The sequence below is a fragment of the Ruditapes philippinarum genome, unplaced genomic scaffold, assembly GCF_026571515.1.
Source record: "Ruditapes philippinarum isolate M1 unplaced genomic scaffold, ASM2657151v2 ctg2400_1_1_1_1, whole genome shotgun sequence".
In the NCBI taxonomy this organism is placed as follows: Eukaryota; Metazoa; Mollusca; class Bivalvia; order Venerida; family Veneridae; genus Ruditapes; species Ruditapes philippinarum.
In genome coordinates, this window is record NW_026856098.1 from 178,890 (window position 1) to 200,193 (window position 21,304).

The 21,304-nt window shown below is 33.4% G+C and overlaps 1 protein-coding gene across 1 annotated transcript in view; it reads left to right on the top strand.

The window, feature by feature from the left end:
* LOC132745391 (DBH-like monooxygenase protein 1 homolog) overlaps window positions 1–19,434 on the top strand; it is a 43,480-nt gene extending 24,046 nt beyond the window's left edge. Inside the window, exons 3-11 of the mRNA XM_060734305.1 lie at window positions 6,219–6,351; window positions 8,200–8,301; window positions 10,039–10,215; window positions 10,648–10,817; window positions 11,388–11,631; window positions 12,530–12,626; window positions 13,486–13,649; window positions 16,842–16,932; window positions 18,908–19,434. Of these exons, the coding sequence (XP_060590288.1) occupies window positions 6,219–6,351; window positions 8,200–8,301; window positions 10,039–10,215; window positions 10,648–10,817; window positions 11,388–11,631; window positions 12,530–12,626; window positions 13,486–13,649; window positions 16,842–16,932; window positions 18,908–19,235 (1,506 nt within the window). The 3' untranslated portion in view covers window positions 19,236–19,434. The remainder of the gene's footprint in view (window positions 1–6,218; window positions 6,352–8,199; window positions 8,302–10,038; window positions 10,216–10,647; window positions 10,818–11,387; window positions 11,632–12,529; window positions 12,627–13,485; window positions 13,650–16,841; window positions 16,933–18,907) is intronic.
* Window positions 19,435–21,304: the final 1,870 nt, after the last annotated feature.

Genomic DNA, 21,304 nt, shown 5'->3' on the forward strand with positions numbered 1-21,304 from the left:
ATCTATAAGTTAGTGGTTCAAAGATCAATTTTGATATGAAAATGTTTATTATGTAACTACTTAAGAATATTTTCGGCTGGTATTTACTTTATCAATCAAAATTGATCTTCTCCAAACTTTTTTGTTCATTATGTATATATGTTTATGTCATACACTGTTCGTTATTGTGCATGATTTATGTCCGCATGGGCTTTAAAGCCTATTGGAATAAAATAAAATGTCTACTGTCTACTGTCTACTATTTTTTTGTCGATGGTCCCGGATTTTATCAATTAATCCCTTCGATTTACAGCTAAAAATAAATTCGGATTCAATAACTCCTTCCGATTATTATATTGGTTCCCCCTTCGGTGATTCGCAGCATGTCATATTAATGAATGAGAACCGGAAAGCAGTTCTGCTGTACATGAATTCGAAAGCTATAAATAGCTATAAATGTTCTGATTTTTGACACTTAGATTATAAATTTGTTATTCCCTGTTTTAGTAGTACATGAAATTATGTATAGGTTAGAGTGCATATTGGGTGTTCTTCGTAAATAAGAAAGCTAAAAAGGAGCGGAGCTTGCGAAGCGACTGTAGCTTTCTTATTTACGAAGAACATCCAATATGCACTCTAACCGGCTTAGTGCTCCGCCCACTTGCGATTTATAATATAAAACGTCCAGTTTATATAAAATCTGTTCTATTAAGATTTGTAACCTGAAAATTTGAAAAATCCTCGTCGGTGATTGGCTTAAAAAATTTGGCGAGCACTAAAATTTGTTACATTTTGAATAACATTTACACACAACATATCAAGTATACTATTAGTGATTGAATTTGTCAATATAAAGAAGATTTCATGCATAAGACTTAAATAATTTTGCTTTTGATAATTATTCTTAATTTATATTCATGAAACTAAATGATTTATTAATTCCATGTTGATATATTGGTTGTTTTGAAATAATTATAACTTTAGTATATAATGTTACATTTCATTGGCATCATTGGTAACTTCTCACTTCCCCTCGGAGCGTGCACGTCGCTGAGAAGGCACAGGGCATCGGCAGAAGATTTACAACTTGGCTGGTAGACAACTTAAATTTTGCCTTCAACCGTTGGCGGTAACTACGGAACTCCTACTTCGTCACTTCTGCGGACCAGCTGCCGATGTCCTGACTAATGCCGAGGGGAGTGGCCCTACAAAGTAGGCTGAGACGACGAGGATGGTGTACTAGGGTGCGTGAGCCCCTAGTACAGATAGACGGCTTGTAAGGCAGGCCTATAGCTGGCACCAACAGCCCTTTTCAGGGCTAAAAACACCTTTCCTATTGTCACAGGTTACTGTACATTTAGGTTCTCATTGACCGCCGTACAGTGACCTACTTTTCGGCTCAAAATTCATATCTTTGGCTAATACTCCGTGGAAATTGCATAGAGGTAAATTATCACCATTTTGTGCTTCAAAATTAACTCTTTAAGGACATGACTGGTGACATGTCCGGGGTCCGTACTCGACAGCGCAAGCTGCATTTTGTGCCCGAAAGGGCGGATGGACCCTCATTAAGCTTTAACTTACATACACATGCATCATTGGTAATGTCTTGATGATATGTCCGGGGTCCGTACTCGACAGCGAAAGCTGCATTTTATGCCCGTACGGGCGGATGGACCCGAATTAAGCATAGACTATAGATAGATAGATCGCAACATTGGTAACAACAGAAACTTTGATCTGCAGTTTGAACATGAGGTGTATTTATTTTTCTTATGAATGGTTTTAAGCAATTCTGCAAAAAAGTATATTGATCTCCCAATAAATCAATTAACAATAGCTTTTTATATATCACCAATGTCAAGTAGCTTTTATATCTTTGACTCGCACGAACATGATGTTAGTGAATGTCCTCATACCTAAAATTCAGGTAACAGTCTTCTATCAGTATTGAAAGAAACCATTTTTTTTTAATTTGACATGAAAAAATGCATGTTATATTACTATATTATAATATTAGTCCCATTTGTTACTATTTGTATATTTGTTACAATTATAATAATGAAAAACAGACATTGATATTTTTATCATCTTATGTTACTGACTACAGTAGTGACACAAACTAAACACAGTAAAGTTATTTACAAGTCTTGTACGTCTTGTTTATATTCAATGGAATTACTTTCCTTACCAGGTAGGCATGAGTGAAAGCATTTTTTTCAAATTAAATATCTGGCCCCTCTTTTTAATTATGGACAGTGCATAAGATAAGTATAATTATCCAAAAAATGGTTTACAAAACATTCGGAAAAAATCTACAATAGTACTTAATCTAAATATAACATGACCTGTGCGTAGGAATAATTGGTAAGGTAATTTGTTTTGCGCGGAGCTTCTCAATTGCTGCATCACAGCAACATTTGTACTTGTATGACATAGATATTCCCTGTAAATTCCGATGTTCGTTTGAGGTTGATAAACAATCATAGCAAAATATGTGACTGAAAACGTCCGGCTACGTTTAAAAACCAGGACTGTTCATTGAACATTGCCGGTCAAGTGACACAATAACGTTTTAAGATAAGTTTGCCATTTGTGTTGATTAAAATACAATATTCGTGCAAGGTAAAAAGCAAGGACCCTCTTATCGCCGTAAAGAGAAAATCCAGTTGTAACAATTACATTATGAATATTATTAGTAGATTTTACGTTGGTAAACACGTACATGCATCACTGTTGTATAGTTCAGTGGTAAAAATGTGCTATAGTTAATAATAGAAAATAGCCTGCAAGTACAATGTACATCTTCATGCAAACTGAGAAAGACATAAAAATCTTATTCGCCATATTAAATTCTCATATGAAGATGAGCATATTCATTTCTTTCACTTCAATTTCCTTTTAATTTCAACAAGTAGTTATAAAACTATTTGGCTGGATGTTTTTGTCCACTTCATATTGAAAATATCCAAGGGGTGGTCCAGATAAGCCCAAAATGAAGCCATAAATTTTATAATATCCATCAAAAGTTCATATAACAAACAATATATTGATACGTAATGTATCCTCTTTACATTGAAACAAACCAAACAAAAATAACAATTTTAACCACCACATGCATATCTAAGCAAACATTGTAATAGGCATGCGCGCAGTCTGAACGTTGTTACAACGTCTTAAGCGGTGACGTCAAAAACATACAGAAATGTTTTCAAAGTATTTGCCGCTGTATGATGCCTTACAACCGATTATGGCTATTGAACTCTTGTTTGATCGTATGAAAGAAGTTTCATTTCTTAATATAATTTAATTAAGTAAAGATAGTGCATGAAAAAAAAATTATACGGCACCGAGTCAATGTATTTTACGTTTACTATAGCTTATTATAAAAGCAAATGAATCCATCGAATTGATTTACTAAGTTTCAAGTGTTCACAATAATTGAAAGGAATTTAAAGTGAAGGAAATGAATAGGTTACAATAATTGAAACGAAATTAAAGTGAAGGTAATGAATAGGTAATAAAATTAAAGTGCAGGAAATGAATAGGTTACAATAATTGAAAGAAAATTGAAATGAAGGAAATGAATAGGCTTCAATAATTGAAATACAATTAAAGTGAAGGAAATGAATAGGTTACAATAATTGAAAAGAAATTGAAGTGGAGGAAATCAAAAGGTTAAAATAACTGAAAAAAATGATGTAAAAGAAATGAATAGGTTACTATAATTGTAAGGAAATTGAAGTGAAGGAAATTAATAGGTTACAATAATTGAAAGGAAATTGAAGTGAAGGAAATGAAAAAGAAATGCGGTTAAGACATATAACAAAGACGTGTAAGTTTAGAATGAAATACATATCTCTGCAAAAGTCCATAGCTGCATAAACTGCAATATCATACAGTTAAAAGCTATGACTTTAAATTAAATGTGACTAAATCCCCTATCTTTCGTTTTTGTGTGACCCACATATTTGTGGAGATTAAAAGATGCTACGTTTCACTGACCGCTTTATGCTTCAAGGCTTTTGTCTATAAAACCCATAATATTAGTCAAGATTGTTAAAATTTTAGATTAAGTTTCGGACATAGCATATATATTGAGACTTGCTTAATATGAGGTACATAAGTTAAATAAATTGAATTAAATATTTATATTTGAATAATAGCTATAAATATTATTTAAAAAAAAAATAAATGAAATCACATAAAATACGATTATTAATAATATACTTTTTTTCTCGTTCCGAAGTTTATTTTAAGATATATATCATACATGTATTGTTTAAGAAAGAAAAAATATTTATTTATTTATATTATTTATTTATTTATTTATTTATTTATTTATTTATTTATTTATTTATTTATTGACATCTAAATATTACAGACCGATTGCAACAAATCTGTTTTAGAATATACTCAGTTTTCATTGTAAATGCCCAAAAGGGCTCACATAATTAAGTTCTAATTAAGTTCTGATCTGATAGAATGTACAAGAATATCAACATTTTCAGTGACATTAATATTCGTTTATTGAAATATATCTCCGCCAATTTTTACAATAATTTTCCCTGTGTATCCCCAAACATTTTAATGAAACTGATTTTATTATTGTTATTATTAATTATTATCATCATTTTAATACTTGCGACAACATTTACAATGTTCAGTAAACTTTGTGGACCAAGGAGCTGGTGTTTCAAAGTATTCACATGGTACAGTTTAGTCTCGGCTTGTATATGTTACCCGTACTTCAAGGAAAGTATTCCAAATGGAAATAAAGTGCCACACCCGTGCATCAAGGGACGCTACTGGGAAGGTGTCGGGCACGAGAATCCCAAAGGGGCTGGAACACGGAACATTTTTGGATTGGACTTTGAGAACAATAATAAGGTTTAATTCTTTACTTTTTTTGTTTGAATGTACAAAATTTGTTGTTTTTGGTTTTGTTTCATTTTGTTTGTTTGATTATTTATTTATCTATTCATTTGTTCTTTGTTTGGCTGTGATTTTTGTTGTTTTTTTATCCTTTTTTTTACTTTTTTTTATATATCTCGAAATTCCAACAGGTCCGATAACGTGGTCCATACAATACCATAAATAATTAAATTGATAGTATTCAGTACCGTACGTGATTACAGAACAGAACAGAAAACATAAAATGATTGTTGAGGAAACATTGCAAATTTTTCTAAGTTTTATAAAGCAGATAATTAATTGTTTTGTTACAGAATATAATTATTCATCATATAAATGTTTATACTAAAGCACTTAGAAATAGATATAATACAAACATTTCATAATGATACATTTCTATAGTTTTTGTCAATATTTGAAAATTTATGGAATCTTACCAATTGTTGTCTGATTCACTTTAAAACTGTTAACTGGCTGCAACAATGCCTTCTTAAATGATAAATTCAAATCCACATTACTTTATAGTTGATTTGAATTTATTTTAGTTTGATTGTGCTGGAATCTGTAAGATTATTGAAACACTCAAATCCGTTCCTACTAAGCACACAACGGCTTGTCCCTGACCGGGTTTGAATCCACTCGGCGAGCAATCCTTAGATTACTAGTTCGACGCGTTACCCACTCGGCCATGTCAAATCACAACCTATCAAACTAAATAAGTTTTTTGCAAGAAAAGGAAAACCTGTGTTTAATAATGTTTTAATTGTTTTTATCATGTCATGTGTAGACGATTATTAGGTGGAGAAAGCAGCAATGGGGTAATAAAAGTGGCACCCCAGAAAAACTCAAAAATTGAGATCTGAAGAGAGTGGAATTTTGTCTTCCACCCGAGCAGAAGATGGGTCAGCTAAAGAATAGGCACTTCCGTACAAAGACCCTTTGAACAAATCAGTAGCTGTAAATTTATCCTTATGACACGATCTTTAATAAAAGTTTGTTTTAATACGCGCCCGTTTTTCAATAAGTACATGTTACACATGTAAAACGGCGGGTAATAATGTTAAAAGATCGTTACATTAGGATAAATTTTAAGGTACTTATTCATTAAAATGGTCTTTCTCCCGAAATCAAATGCTTGTGAGCTATATATATGGTCAATGAGTAACCGGAAACTGATACAAAACACACAAGCATACAAGCATACAAACATTTGGGGACTTAAAGGTCCTTTTAGGTATTGACATGGCATAGTCAATTATTTCTTGTTATTAGCACCGGAAAATATATACACATTTTTGTATAAAGCAATGTATTTCTAAATTAAGGTATGGGACACTGTGCTTTGCAACAAGGATTCCGACGGTGACGGGTTAACTAATGGACAGGAATTAGGTGACCCAGATTGCACGTGGACTCCGGGCTCACAACCCAACACTACAGAAAACTTGTCACATCCGGGTAATATTCTTTTGTATGATTCCATCATGGGTTATTCCATTACAGGTGTATATAGACCTATTTTAACGCTTGTTTGCATATAGCCACTCGGGCTATATTGCAAACAACCGTTTAAATATGGCCATATAACCTGTCAAGACCTTTATAACGATTTGTTATACAGCACATTTTATTTTATTAGAGAAATATATGAAATTACTTCATAAAATGACAGCAGTCGTTTATATAGTTCATGTAAACGTCACGATTATCCAATGAAAGATATGTTAAAAAATGTACAGTATTATAAATATTTATAATTTAGACAATCGATACTCTGTATACATGCACATTTACCATTCTTCAACAGTCAATGTACAATTTCAATATGTTTGCTTTTATACGGAAGCTAAGAAATGATAAGATATTTGTACCTACAACACATCGCTCGTGCATAATTGAACATTGGCGTGATCATACGGATCACATCTTGTAATATATGTTTACATTCTGTCTAATTGAATGGATAATTGTTCCCTGTGATTCATAATGAAACATTTTGAGACAGTAGTTCATCCATCTTGTCGCTAAATGTCGCACTATTGCCGGTAAAGGTCGCACTATTGCCGGTAAATGTCGCACTATTGCCGCTAAATGTCCCATCTTGAGAAAAGATAACAAATGAAAGTTTAAAGGCAAATGCTATCACTGCGATAGGTGCATCTTAATGACACACATTAAACGTTTTTTTCAAATCACACGGAGTCCATCAATCGTTTTTCATGTGCCAAGTTTTTAAAGCAGTGTTGGTAGGTATACCTGCTACTATATAAAAATATGATGGTGTATTTATAATTATACGATTATATATTTTCATGCTATAAAAATGTTTCGATTTTATTAGGTTTCTTTTCTTTCAAAATATTATATAAAATCTTCGGCCAGTTAAGTTTTCTTGAAATTGCAAAAATACAAGGAAATAAGATTTTATCATGCCTCTTAAATTTAATATAAATTAACGTTAATTTATGTACATAATTCTTTAAGTGTAATTTCGTGAGGGTGGGGGTGCTCATAGAATTATTATCCATTATTTTTATTGCTTTTTGTATATTGCATGTTCTTTCGTGTTCAATACTATTAAAAAGATTGTTTTTTTTTATGTTTTATGTCTCTTTTCATTGTCTTATAAATACTTTACTAAGGATACATTATATACAATGTACTTCGATTTTAAATGGGAAAACAATGTCTCAAAATGGCTAACAGAGAGATATGATAGTCATTTTGGTGTTAAAACTGACATGGGATCATTAGTTTTGTACATATTCATTCAGTAGCTTGTTACATAATACTCTGTCAGTCTGGTTTATCAGTTGTTTTATAATGGAATAAGCACATGTAATTTACTTTAAATTGAAACAACCAAAAATAACATGCTCTTTGTATTTTATAGTTTACTTTAAATTTTCGGTAGAAGAAGCTAGCAGATAATCTGACGTTGGACAAGTATATATGCCAAAATACAAAGTTAAATAAAAGCATGTCCCGTATGAGCCAAAATTACAAAAAGTTGGACAAGCTAAGGCCATTAAAACAAATAGTCAATCTTTCTTTATCGCAACCCCATATGAGATATATTCTTTAGTATATAGTTGAAACTTGGCAACAAACTTAATATGACCTAACATCAATTTATATAGAATGGAGTCAAGCCTCCCTTTGATCAAATTTACCCTTTCATTTTATACGATTTTATGTCTTTTTCTTGTAATTAAAATGCTTCAAATTTATCTTTTTTATTAAAAAAAGAAAAAGAAAAAAAAGAAACAACAACAACAAAATCTAAAAAGATTGCTTGTCTTTTAGGGATATGTCAGCCCTTTGACAGTCCACTTTGCGGCGGAAAACCTTCATTTGTGAACTGTGAAGATACTGGGCGACTGGAGTGCGACGCCATAGACCAGCCAGGTAAATTAACACAACAAGCAAGAAATGAATTTTAGCTAATAACCATATATGCAAAACGCCTAAATTATATTTTTCCAATTTTTATATCAGTTTGAAACCATTTACTGTAATGAAAGAATTGGTAGTTAATTTCGAAAATCACATAAAACAGAAGCTAGCCGATTGAACTCCCTTGATCATCCAAAGAATAACTAGAAATGTGTCCATAGGACACGGGTGCCCCCACCGCGCCACTGTTCTGACAATCATTATAAATCTAGGTCAAATATTTTTTGAAAACTAAAATTCTTTTACTAAGTAAAGCGAGGGCAAGAACTTTACAAATACTAAATAAATCCACAAGCAAACCAAAAGGTGCACAAGTACACATGCTGACGAACATTCTTGTAAACTTTCAGGCCTACAAGTGAAATACTTTTTGAGCTATGCATGAACAAGTTGGAAATTGCAAATTTATACTAATGTAAGTCAAGGGCAATAACTCTAACAAAACTCTAAAAAATCCACATGCAAAGTCCCAGGTGCATAGCTTCACAGTGATGTGAATCATTATTCCTGTAATTTAGTGATGTTGATCATTATTCCTTTAAAGTTTGTTGATTCTAACTCAAGCACTCAAGGAACAAATAACAACATAATGAAACGTTTTTTTACTAAGTCAAGGGAAATAACAAATACTGGATAAATCCACAAGCGAAACCCCAGGTGCAAAACTAAATATGCTGAGCAACCTTCCCGTAAGGTTAAATGACTCTAGGTCAAATCCTTTTTGAATTTCATGCGACACAAGTTGAAAATTGCAAACAATTTACTAAGTCAAGGGCAATAACTCTAAAAATACTAGATAAATCCAGATGAAAATACCCAGGTGCACAACTACACATGCTGATCAACATTCCTGTAAAGTTTCATGACTCTAGGGCAAATCCTTTTTGAGTTACCTGCGACACAAGTTGAAAATTGCAAAATTTTACTAAGTCAAGGGCAATAACTCTGAAAATACTAAAAATATCCAGATGAAAATACCCAGGCGCACAACTACACATGCTGATCAACATTCCTGTTAAGTTTCATGACTCTAGGTCAAATACTTTTTGAGTTACGTGCGACACAAAAGAGAACGGACGGACGGACGGAAGGACGGACATTCTTACCAGAGCTACATTATGGGGTTTTCTTTTGTTATTTCTTTTGTTCTTTTTAACCCCACAATGCAGAAAATAACCCCACAAGAGAAACGGAATGAATGACATCAAAGACATCTATTCTTATGAGAACAATAGACCAAACCCCATAATGTAGCTCTGGTTTGTACGGACGGACGGACGGACAAGGGTAAATCTAAATGCCCGCCACTAAAGTGGGACACAGAAATTGGACATTTGCTGTCTTTTTTCTTTCGTAGTTAACGTCATGAGTATAACGGACGGAATTAGTTTAATTTAGCTTAGCTTAGCTTAGTATAGTAATACATGCACATGTATTTTATTGCTTTTTTTCTTTCTTTACAAAACAGGTACGATATGTCACATGCAAACATGGGACAAAACATTTTTGATTTATAAGGATACTGAACTTGTTTATAAAAAGCAAAAGGGTCGGACCACAAGTTTTAATAACATTAGCGTGTTGGCCCTTCCTACATTTTCTCAATTATAGTAAAAGATGTGCATTTGTTCTGTTGTATTTGAAATACATTAAATGGTACATATTAACATAATAATTTATTTTTTACAGACACTTTTAACTATACGGTTCGATTCCCGGAAACGGATGTGCCAAACAAAGAGACCACGTACATATGTATTACGTTTGAGCTGCCGATGGACAACGAGTACCACCTAATTGCAACGGAGCCCGTGATAGACAACTCCAACATAATGCATCATTCATTGATGTATGGGTGCAAGGGAGGTCAGACATCATTAATGGTTGCTTATTTCTTTATAATCAGGGGTTCACAGGGTCAGGCTTAGTTGGTTGAATAGGGGGCTGAAGTCTTACACAATTACTCAAGTTTAAATCAAAAATTAATGTGTACGCGCATTGCTGTGTACGAGGTTTACACAATTAAAGAAACATGATTGTAAAATATAGTGGCCTTTAAATAAGAACCCTATTTTTTTTAAAAGCAAAGGTACCTATGTTTTGTGTTTTTCATGAATGTATATAAAAATAATTCTACATATTAAATTAACCAGCTTCGTAATCACCGTTGTGTATTAAAGTCTTTTATTCAAAGCACCGATTTTAGAAGATATCCATTGTTCAATACTAAAAGACCGAACGTGATGATATTTACCGAATTTTCACGAACTTGTACTATTATACATAATTGTATTACAGTCAATGAGGCCCCAACGGAACTCATGAAGCCGACAGAATGTGGCGGAGCAATGGAGGGTTGTCGGGAACTCATTGCTGCATGGGCTATTGGTGGCGTGGGGACTTGCTATAACCCAAATGCTGGATATCTTATAGGGGCCAACAAAGGATTAAAATATGCCGTGATGCAGGTACGATATTACTGTAAACGCTTTTTTGCTAAAAGGTGATTGGTTAATATTTGAGATTTTTATTTTATGTGTCAGAATAAGTAGTGAAGCCCATTTTCGGTTTTATAAAGCTTATATTGACAATAAAGTCAATATAACAAGACTAAATGTTTTCTGCAGATCCTCATTTTGACCGTTTGGCATTACGTCACGCGTCATCGCGCACCTGTAGATTTTTGCAAATGTGTTCTAGTCGTACATCAGTTTAATGTTTAAACTGATCATGTGCCAGTACCAAGAAAAAAACAGCGATTATTAACCAGTCGTTGACGATAAGAAAACATAGCATTTACGACTGTCTATTCAGTAGACCACTCATTTACTTAATGACCTTTGTACACCTTTTGAAGCACTGATATCTATCATTTAAACACAAAGTCTAGACAAACAAAATCGAATGATCAACCTTTTCCGTTGCTTATGACCCCAAAAGTGCGATGTGTGACACCGCGCGCCTGAAAGAAAAACAATACATATATACACAGTGTTTAATTATAGAGCAAAATGCTTTTTTTTTAAATTATTTTGTAGCATCATTGGAACAACCCTCAAAAACTATCAAACTATACAGACAGTTCTGGTATGACCTTTTACTTGACCCCGAAGCTCCGCCCTTACAACGCTGGCTTCCTTATGACTGGTCAGGTTCACTTTGAAATCCCACCGGGAGAGTCACACTACGAAGTTTCCGGTTCTTGTGGCGGAAGTTGTCTATCCCAAATGATGAATGGTACCATCTACGTCACACAAGTTACCAATCACATGCATCTCCTTGGTGATTATGTCCACTTTTATCAAAATTATATTCACAGAATTTCAGTTAACTAAATAATATTTCAATAGGAGTTGAAAATCTTATTTTAGATTCATTGTAGTTAAAATGGAAAGGTGTTCAATGCCAATGTTTCAAATTTGAAATATATGTATATCAAAAGTGAGCAAAGAGAAATGTGAGTAATTTTGCGGAGAAATTAATTAATGTTTGTAATGTTTATGTAGTGAGTTATTTTGCGGGAGTAATTAATGCTCATTATGTTCATATAGTGAGTAATACCAAAGAAAAAATGTTTTGGAGTAAGAATTAAAGTGCTCAGTGAGTATTCTCATGAAGTGAAATAGTTTTTTTTAGTGGGAAAAAACATTCAACAGGTCCTGGTCCTATAATATAATATAATATAATATAATATAATATAATATAATATAATATAATATAATATAATATAATATAATATAATATAATATAATATAATATAATATAATATAATATAATATAATATAATATAATATAATATAATATTATATAATATAATATAATATAATATAATATAATAAAGTGGAAACTGTTAATAGTTAATGAAGGTAGTGGTAGGTAGTGGTTGTGTTCAGTTTATAATGTTTGCTGAATGAGAAGTATTGTTAATGTTAATGGAGTAACTAGCGTTCAATAAGTAATAGTTTTGGAGTGGGTAAAAGTGAGTGAGTGATATTCATGAATTTTTGAGGTAAAGTGCGTATTGAGCAAAGTTCATGTAGTGAGTAGTAACCAGTAAGTAATATTCACGGGGCAATGTTTGTAGAGTGATTAATTTTAATTTAATGTTATCAAAAAAAGAAAAGTGGGGAAAAAACAAATGAATACATGTACTGGCATATATCCCATTTAAACCTTAAAGGTACAGCACAATACACAGTTCTACGAAGAAACAACTCGTTTTTGGCGAATCTTGCCGAGGACAGAGTTTATGACTACAACACGCCTATTATTCATTCGTAAGTTTCCTTAAAATATTTTTAATACTCGTATGTTGTTTGCGCTATGAATATACATATGGTTGTTAATAATTTCTTTTGATTGACCTGTTTACTTCTTGGAGACGCTATAAAATCCCATCTCGCAAACGCCTTATCACTATGAAGCAATGGAAACAATAAACAGTAGCAATGAAAACAATAAACAGTATTATATGAGCCGCGTCATGACAAAACCAACATAGTGCGTTTGCGACCAGCATTCGCGCAGTCTGATCAGGATCCATGCTGTTCGCTATTGGTTTCTCTACTTGTTATAGAGTTTATAAGCGAACAGCATGGATCCTGATCAGACTGCGCGGATGCGCAGGCTGGTCTGGATCCATGCTGGTCGCAAACCCATTATGTTGGTTTTGTCATGACGCGGCTCATATTATGAAAATTGTAGACTCGGTTTGATAGACTGCGTTCATGAGAGATAATATTGCAACATCTCTCACACTCAAATCGGCTTGAGCGGTATTCATTGTTTAACATCTAACCTCACACGCACACGCAGAAAACAGAAAAAAAGAGTACATGTTAACCCTGAATGAATGTTTGTTACTGCCTTAAAACATTGAATACTTATAATGATTTTAACGTTGCTATGCAATTCCTTATTCCTTGTCCTTAGAGCAGATGTGAATGAGTATGTTGTTCGGGTTAAAACTTTTTTTCATTCAAATCTTTTCAATATTAATATGTTTTGTTTTTTTGTTGTTTTTTTTGAGCGCGCGTGTGTGTTTATGCGAGTGTGCGTATGTGTGTGTGTATGTGTTTGTGTGTTTTTTGGTTATATTTCATATAGATATATATTTAAATTTGTGTTGACTTTCAGCCATAAGGACCCGGTGATGGTACAAAAGGGTGATGAGCTGAAAACCACGTGCGTTTATTCGTCTGTATCAAAGTCACATATAACAAGTTTTGGGGACGCGACCTCAGATGAGATGTGTCTTGCATTCTTTACCTACTACCCCAAAGAAAATTTCATGTCTGGCCGTAAGTACCTTAGGTAGCACTCCTCACTAAATTTCAAGTTCCTGCCGTCAATGTCTTACAATGAAAGCAATTTGAGCCGCGTCACGACAAAACCAACATAATGGGTTTGCGACCAGCATGGATCAAGACCAGCCTGCACATCCGCGCAGTCTGATCAGGATCAATTAATGCTGTTCGCTATCAGTTTCTCTACTTGTAAAAGAGTTTGTAAGCGAACAGCATGGATCCTGATCAGACTACGCGAATGCGCAGGCTGGTCTGGATCCATGCTTGCCGCAAACCAATTATGTTGGTTTTGTCATGACACGGCTCAATTATGTCTGATAATTGTCATCCCAAACTAAAAACCTGTAAAAAGAAAACACATTTTGTTGATAACATATATGACAAGATTGCAAATCTACAATGAAAATATCCCGGCAGTCAAAAAAGTTGCACTTCAATCCGTTGAAGCCCAAAATCTACTGTGATCCTAGACCAAAAACAACACATTCCGTCCCTTCTGCCAAAAATACCTAAAATATGCAGACTAAAGAAATACTGTCTCTTATTTATCAACTACCTTTATATGCAAACTATCACAAGCAAGAAGTGCTTCACCTTGTAGATTTTTTGCTACTGCTTAAAGTTTATTACTCGTATATGTAAAAATGATTTGTTTTTATCGAGCATGTTTTTTTTTGTTTGTTTAAAGAATGTTTACAAAAAACGGCGGCCTTGACAGAATTCTGGCCATGTTTTAGAATTTGCCAGTGATTATATTAGATATCTACGGAAGAGCATTAGTGCCAGGTGTATGTTTTTTATTAACTCGAAATTTCGAGTTACTAACTCGAAATTTCGACTTACTTATCTCGAAATTTCGAGTTACTAACTCGAAATTTCGACTTACTAACTCGAAATTTCGACTTACTTAACTCAAAATTTCGAGTTACTTATCTCGAAATTTCGAGTTACTAACTCGAAATTTCGAGTTACTAACTCGAAATTTCGACTTAGTAACTCGAAATTTCGACATACTAACTCGAAATTTCGACTTAGTAACTCGAAATTTCGACTTAGTAACTCGAAATTTCGACTTAGTAACTCGAAATTTCGACTTACATTGCACGACTTTCATTGGTTGCCGGTGAAAGCAAGGATTGAATTCAAGATACTTTCTTTCGTGTGTAGCTGTTGCACATTGACAGAGCACCTTTAACATTTATTTAACAGGACAATTTTATAGGGTCAAATTTTCCACACATACTGAACATATCCTTCGCTTTTTTGTGGAGGGGGGATGTAAAATCACACTTTCCACATTTCCGTGTTAACCGGGTGTTTCCTTTTCTTAAGCACACATACAACCATCATATGGAGAAACAACAAGTCCAAAACCCACCCTATTGTAAACTGTGCAATATCATGTGTTAAATAAGTTTTAAATGACGTGTATACGCCAGTTAGTCTGTCACGTTTCTTTATACTAATAATGTTTTTGTATCATTATTCATTATTTACTAATACTTTGATTCATATTGTGTTGATAAAAGTTGATAAAAGTGATACTTGTTATAATATATATGTTGGGAACAATATAAAAGCATCCGATTTTACAAGAAATATAGTCAGTCCAACAATTTTGACAAAGGCCTCAGCACGCCCTATTTTGGCCACGCCGCGATACTTTCCTCAGATGTACGGAATGCCGTTAGGGCCATTGCCCATGAATGTGTTGATCTGAAACGCGATAGTCGATAGTACGATGGTGAAACGCGAAATCACGAAACTACGATGGTGAAAACGCGAAAGCACGATGATGAAAACGCGAAAGTACGATGATGAAAACGCGACAGTACGATACTACGATGATGAAAACGCGATAAACTATCGTGTTTTCACCATCGTACTGTCGCGTTTTCACCATCGTAGTTTCGTGATTTCGCGTTTTCATCATCGTACCATCGCGTTTTCATCATCGTGCTTTCGCGTTTTCGCCATCGTAGTTTCGTAATTTCGCGTTTTCACCATCGTACTATCGACTATCGCGTTTTAGATCAACACATTCATAGGCGATGGCCCTAACGGCATTCCGTACAGATGTCCCACACGTGAAGTATAGGATCGGTTTTTTTTACAGGGATGAGAAGAATATGATTAGTGAAAAGATATGTTCGAACAGATGGGATACAATACAACGTCTTAAGAACGCCTGAACGTACAAATTAAAGGAAGCCTTGTATTTTTTAGGTCGGGTGTGTACATGCCATTACTAAGTTTAAGTTAAATTTCAATAGTTTTTGTCCAGGCACCCGTTTCTCCATCTCCATCGTTCAACGGCACTCCCTACTATATCTTATACCATCTAACTAATAACTTTGGCCGGGTTAGTATGTCGAAATTTCGAGTTAGTATGTCGAAATTTCGAGATAAGTAACTCGAAATTTCGAGTTAGTAAGTCGAAATTTCGAGTTACTGAGTCGAAATTTCGAGTTAGTAAGTCGAAATTTCGAGTTAGTAACTCGAAATTTCGAGATAAGTAACTCGAAATTTCGAGTTAGTAAGTCGAAATTTCGAGTTAGTATGTCGAAATTTCGAAATAAGTAACTCGAAATTTCGAGTTAGTAAGTCGAAATTTCGAGTTACTAAGTCGAAATTTCGAGTTAGTAAGTCGAAATTTCGAGTTAGTAACTCGAAATTTCGACATAAGTAAGTCGAAATTTCGAGTTAATAAAAAACATACACCTGGCACTAATGCTCTTCCGTAGTAATCACAAAAACAAATTTTCTGCTGAAAATACACTTTAAAGACAACAGGTCATTGAAAGCCTTTATTGTCATAATATCCAAGAAATCCTCTCTAACCATTCAATAACTGCATGTAGTGTGCCACTTTACATTAAGAACGTGAATTTAAGCAAATCGAAACTTCTCAGATCTAAATTAACAGTATGAGGACTACTACCAAGTTTTGCAAATAGAAAGGTGTTCCGAATATAAGAGAGTTATATACTGACTTTACCATTACTTTACAAGGATAGATTTAATTTAAAATCAAATTTGCTTCATTTGCTGACCGCATAGATAAAGTTTTTATTTGCCGTTGTTTCTTCTTAAAGATGCTTATTTGAGGTTAAGTTGGCTTATCAGTTACATGATTCGTACAATAAATCAATTAACCTGTTGACAGCAAATGTGATTCTTTTGCAGAATGTTTGTCCTGGAAAAGTTTAAGCTTTTGTGAAATGAGACACCAAGATGTGATCCGTGGTTGTAACAAACGTAAAATCTTAAACCTTGCGTAAGATGTTACATAATAATTTCTTGTCGACCTATTTTTACCACACTTAAGTTTAATATTATTTTAATGTTGTAATATGTTTGGCTCTCGTGGAAAAAATAGAGGTATTGTTACAGTCATGTAGGCGTTGCCGTTGCCGCCCGCAAACTTGTACCTTGATCATAACAACCCTTTGAACAAGACCTTCAAATAGACCAGACTAAACTTGATCTACATTCATAAATGACCTTGACCTTTAAGGTTATATGTCTAAATTTTGCTTAATTTTTGCTATTAGTGGATTTAATTTTGTAATTTTTGGATGGATTGTCTTCAAAGTTAAACATAAGAACCTATCAGGATAGACCTTCAAGTTAGCTACACAGACCTTTACCTTTACTGATAAATGACCTTGACCTTGAAGGTCAAATGATTGAAATTTTCTTTTTTATTTGCTGTAACTGGCTATAACTTTGTTATTTATAAATGGATTAACTTCATATTAAGATAAAACATTCTTTAGGATAAAACCTTCATGTATGATTAAATAAACTGACCTTGGCTCATTGATGACATTGACCTTGAATGTTAGATTATTGAATTTTCACTAATTTTGCTATAATTGTCTGTAACATGGTACTTAATCGATGGATTATCTTCATACTTAGATAAAACAACCTTTTGGACAAGATCTTCTATAAGGTTGAACTAACCTTGACATTGAGTGTTAAATGACATTGACCATCGGGGTCAAATTATTGAATTTTGGTTAAATTGTCATAATTTTGTTATTTTTGTACGGATTTGATTTATTATTGGATAAAACAAGTATTGATACCAAATAAACATATTGAATAATTAAGATGTAACCTTAACCTTAAATTTACCTTTACCGTCAAGGTCAAATTAAGGAAATTGTCTTCTTTTTCTGTAACTGGCAATATCTTTGTTATTTATGAATGAATTAACTTCATATGAAGACAAACATTATTTAGGAAATGACCTTCATGTATATTAAACTCAAATTGACATTGGGCAACCTTGAAGGTAAAATTATTGAGATTTACTAATGTATGGATTTGATTTATACTTGGACAAAACAAGACTTTCTAAAAAAAAAAAAAAATAAACAAAAAAACATTAAAAACAACAACAAACAAACAAACAAAAAACACATTTTGAATAATTCAGATGTGACCTTGACCTTTTGACCTTTGATTGACCGTTTAGGTCAAATTAATGAAATTCTCTTATTCTATCATATACTTTATGCCTTAACTATGAAATATGGACCATGTGCCCAGTTAAAGATGTAGGATTGAACTTTGATGTCAGTTGACCTAGATTTTGACCTAGTGACCTAATTTCTTGTCCTTTGATGTACAGCTATGAAATTTGAACTATATGCATAGTTTCAAATTTAACTTGAACTTTACATCAGCTGACCTAGATTTTAATTTAGTGAACTACTTTCTTGTTCTTTGATGTATAGCTATCACTTACAGTTGCAAGATTTGGACTTTATACACAGTTTTAGATTTGAATGAACTTTGATATTAGGTGACCTAGGTTTTGACCTGGTGATCTACCTTCTTGTCCTTTGATTAAAAGCTATGAAATTTGGATCATGTGCACAGTTTTAGATGTAACATTAAACTTGATTATCAGCTGGTCTAGATTATGACCTAGTGGCATACTTTGGCTTTTTTCTATAATTTTCTTTTTACAGATTTATTTAAACCTTTTATTTGTTTGCTTTTAGATAAAATAGTCGAGCGTTGCCCCCGCCGCCCGGCCGTGTCTCTTGTTTATAATTTTTAACTGACCTATTTTCTGAATTGTTGCAAAAATTGTAATTTATCCACCAGTTTTTTAATTAATATGATTGTATTACTACGTTGCGACCACAACATTCACCTTTCAAATCAGAATTAAACTAAGTTTGAATTTAATTGAACTATCATAAATTTATACATTTCATACATCTTTCTTAAAGGAATCCCGAAACAATGAACATAACCATGACGGTGAATGCACTTTGCGTTCCGGAAGAATGTCGAAAAGAATGTTTTAACTACGTAAGAGAACTTAAGCAGCAACCGTGTTTCTCGGGAGACGTCGGTGACTTCATAAGAAACGCTATAAAAAGAACGACAAAGGGTAAACTAGACCTTTCCTCCTGGTTCGCCCGGCTAGACTCATGCAACCGTGAAATTTTGAATGAGACTTTGGAGGATGACATCAACGGGGGCAGGGCTGTCACGCCCCTTTTTACAGCTTCATTGCTGGCAATTCTATGCCTATTGCAAAATTTTTGGCACTGACTATTTTTTTAATCTTCGTCAAGTGGATCATCGGAACTTCATCCTTTACTGTACATTTCATATACAAGTATTACAAAAATTCTGGCAAAATCATAAACATATTGTACTGATGTACCATCTCCGGTCTAGATACCATTTAATGAACAACCGCTCCTAGACTAAGATATATTCATATATTTATATCATTCTAGTTCTTTTAATTACACGTATTTGTAACATGTTTGAAAGTAAAGATATGTATGGTCTGGTGAGAAATCTTTATATTCTTTTTTATCCAACAATATTTTGAAATTTGCCATATAAATTTTAAAGACAAGATAACAGATTATATTTATTGTGGAAACTTCAAAATGTGTTAACCAAGTTCAGTGTGTGTCCCAAGGATGTGACTATACTGTGGCGATCTAGAAGACGAATTTCACTTTGTACATGTATAAATGTCACTATATACTGTGGCGATCTAGAAGTACTGTGGCGATCTAGAAGACGAATTTCACTTTGTACATGCAAATGTCACTATATACTGTGGCGATCTAGAAGTACTGTGGCGATCTAGAAGACGAATTTCACTTAACATGTAAATGTCACTATACTGCGGCGATCTGGATGACGAATTTCACTTTACATGTAAATGTCACAATACTGTGGCGATCTAGAAGACGAATTTCACTTTACATGTAAATGTCACAATACTGTGGCGATCTAGAAGACGAATTTCACTTTACATGTAAATGTCACTATACTGCGGCGATCTAGATGACGAATTTCACTTTACATGTAAATGTCACAATACTGTGGCGATCTAGATGACGAATTTCACTTTACATGTAAATGTCACAATACTGTGGCGATCTAGAAGACGAATTTCACTTTACATGTAAATGTCACAATACTGTGGCGATCTAGATGACGAATTTCACTTTACATGTAAATGTCACTATACTGCGGCGATCTAGATGACGAATTTCACTTTACATGTAAATGACATACTTTGATATGCACTGACTTGGCTCAATCAACTGGTGCTTCTATGAAAGTTAAGGTTAATATCAGAAATCCATAAAATTATGCAGCTTGATTTCGAATGGTCGGGTGTTTTGTCCTACGTACAGTGTTTGAAAATATTGAATAAAGCTTCTATTGCGACTGGTCGATTAACATTTGAATCTTTTTCATCAACAGATAATATTCACCACCATTTCTAAAAAGTAAAAATTATACATATTAGAATGTACATGTATGTTTATTTATTTTTACGTAAGTAGGATAACAAAAGCACTTAATATATAGCGAAATAATTATATTGTATTGAAAATAATTCAGATAAAATAAATAATGAAATACATTAAACAGGTATTTCTGCATGTTCTTAGACTTATAATTTCATACTTTACTTTTTCAAACAAAAACAATTAACTACGAATACTACAAGCTGAATTCGTTTTACAAGTTTGTAAAAACCTTACTAAAATTCTACTGACGGCGATAAAGTTATTCTAAGTACATTTGAAGTTTTAAAAATTTCTGTAATAAAAGTACAACAATAGTTAATAGTAAAATGCATATGATTATTCGCGTAAAATGATCATAATATCACTGTCAGTGAAGAATGTAAATTGTTGAATAATTCATTCATAGTGAGTTTCGTAAATTATTCGGCATTTTGCGATACATTTCACTATAATCATTCTAATGGGATTTATAGCACTATTTAACATGAAAGATCGTCTAGCTAAAACGACTCCAACTCCATGCAAAAGGCCATCTACATCAAGTGTTGGGCTAACTACCACCATTGACACGTACAAATGCACAAACCAAAACAAACTGTTTCAACTGTTGCCATGGCAGTATTTCTTCTTTCCAATCTTGCCTGGCTTTTCACACGTTTCTATCAACTTTTGTTTGTTTGTTTATTGGGTTTTACGTCACATCGACACAGTATAAGTATCGCGACGTTCCAGCTTTACTGGTGGAGGAAGACCTCAGGTGCCCTTCCGTGCATTATTTCAGGCACGAACGGGCACCTGAGTAGAACCACCGACGTTCCGTAAGCTAGCTGGATTGCT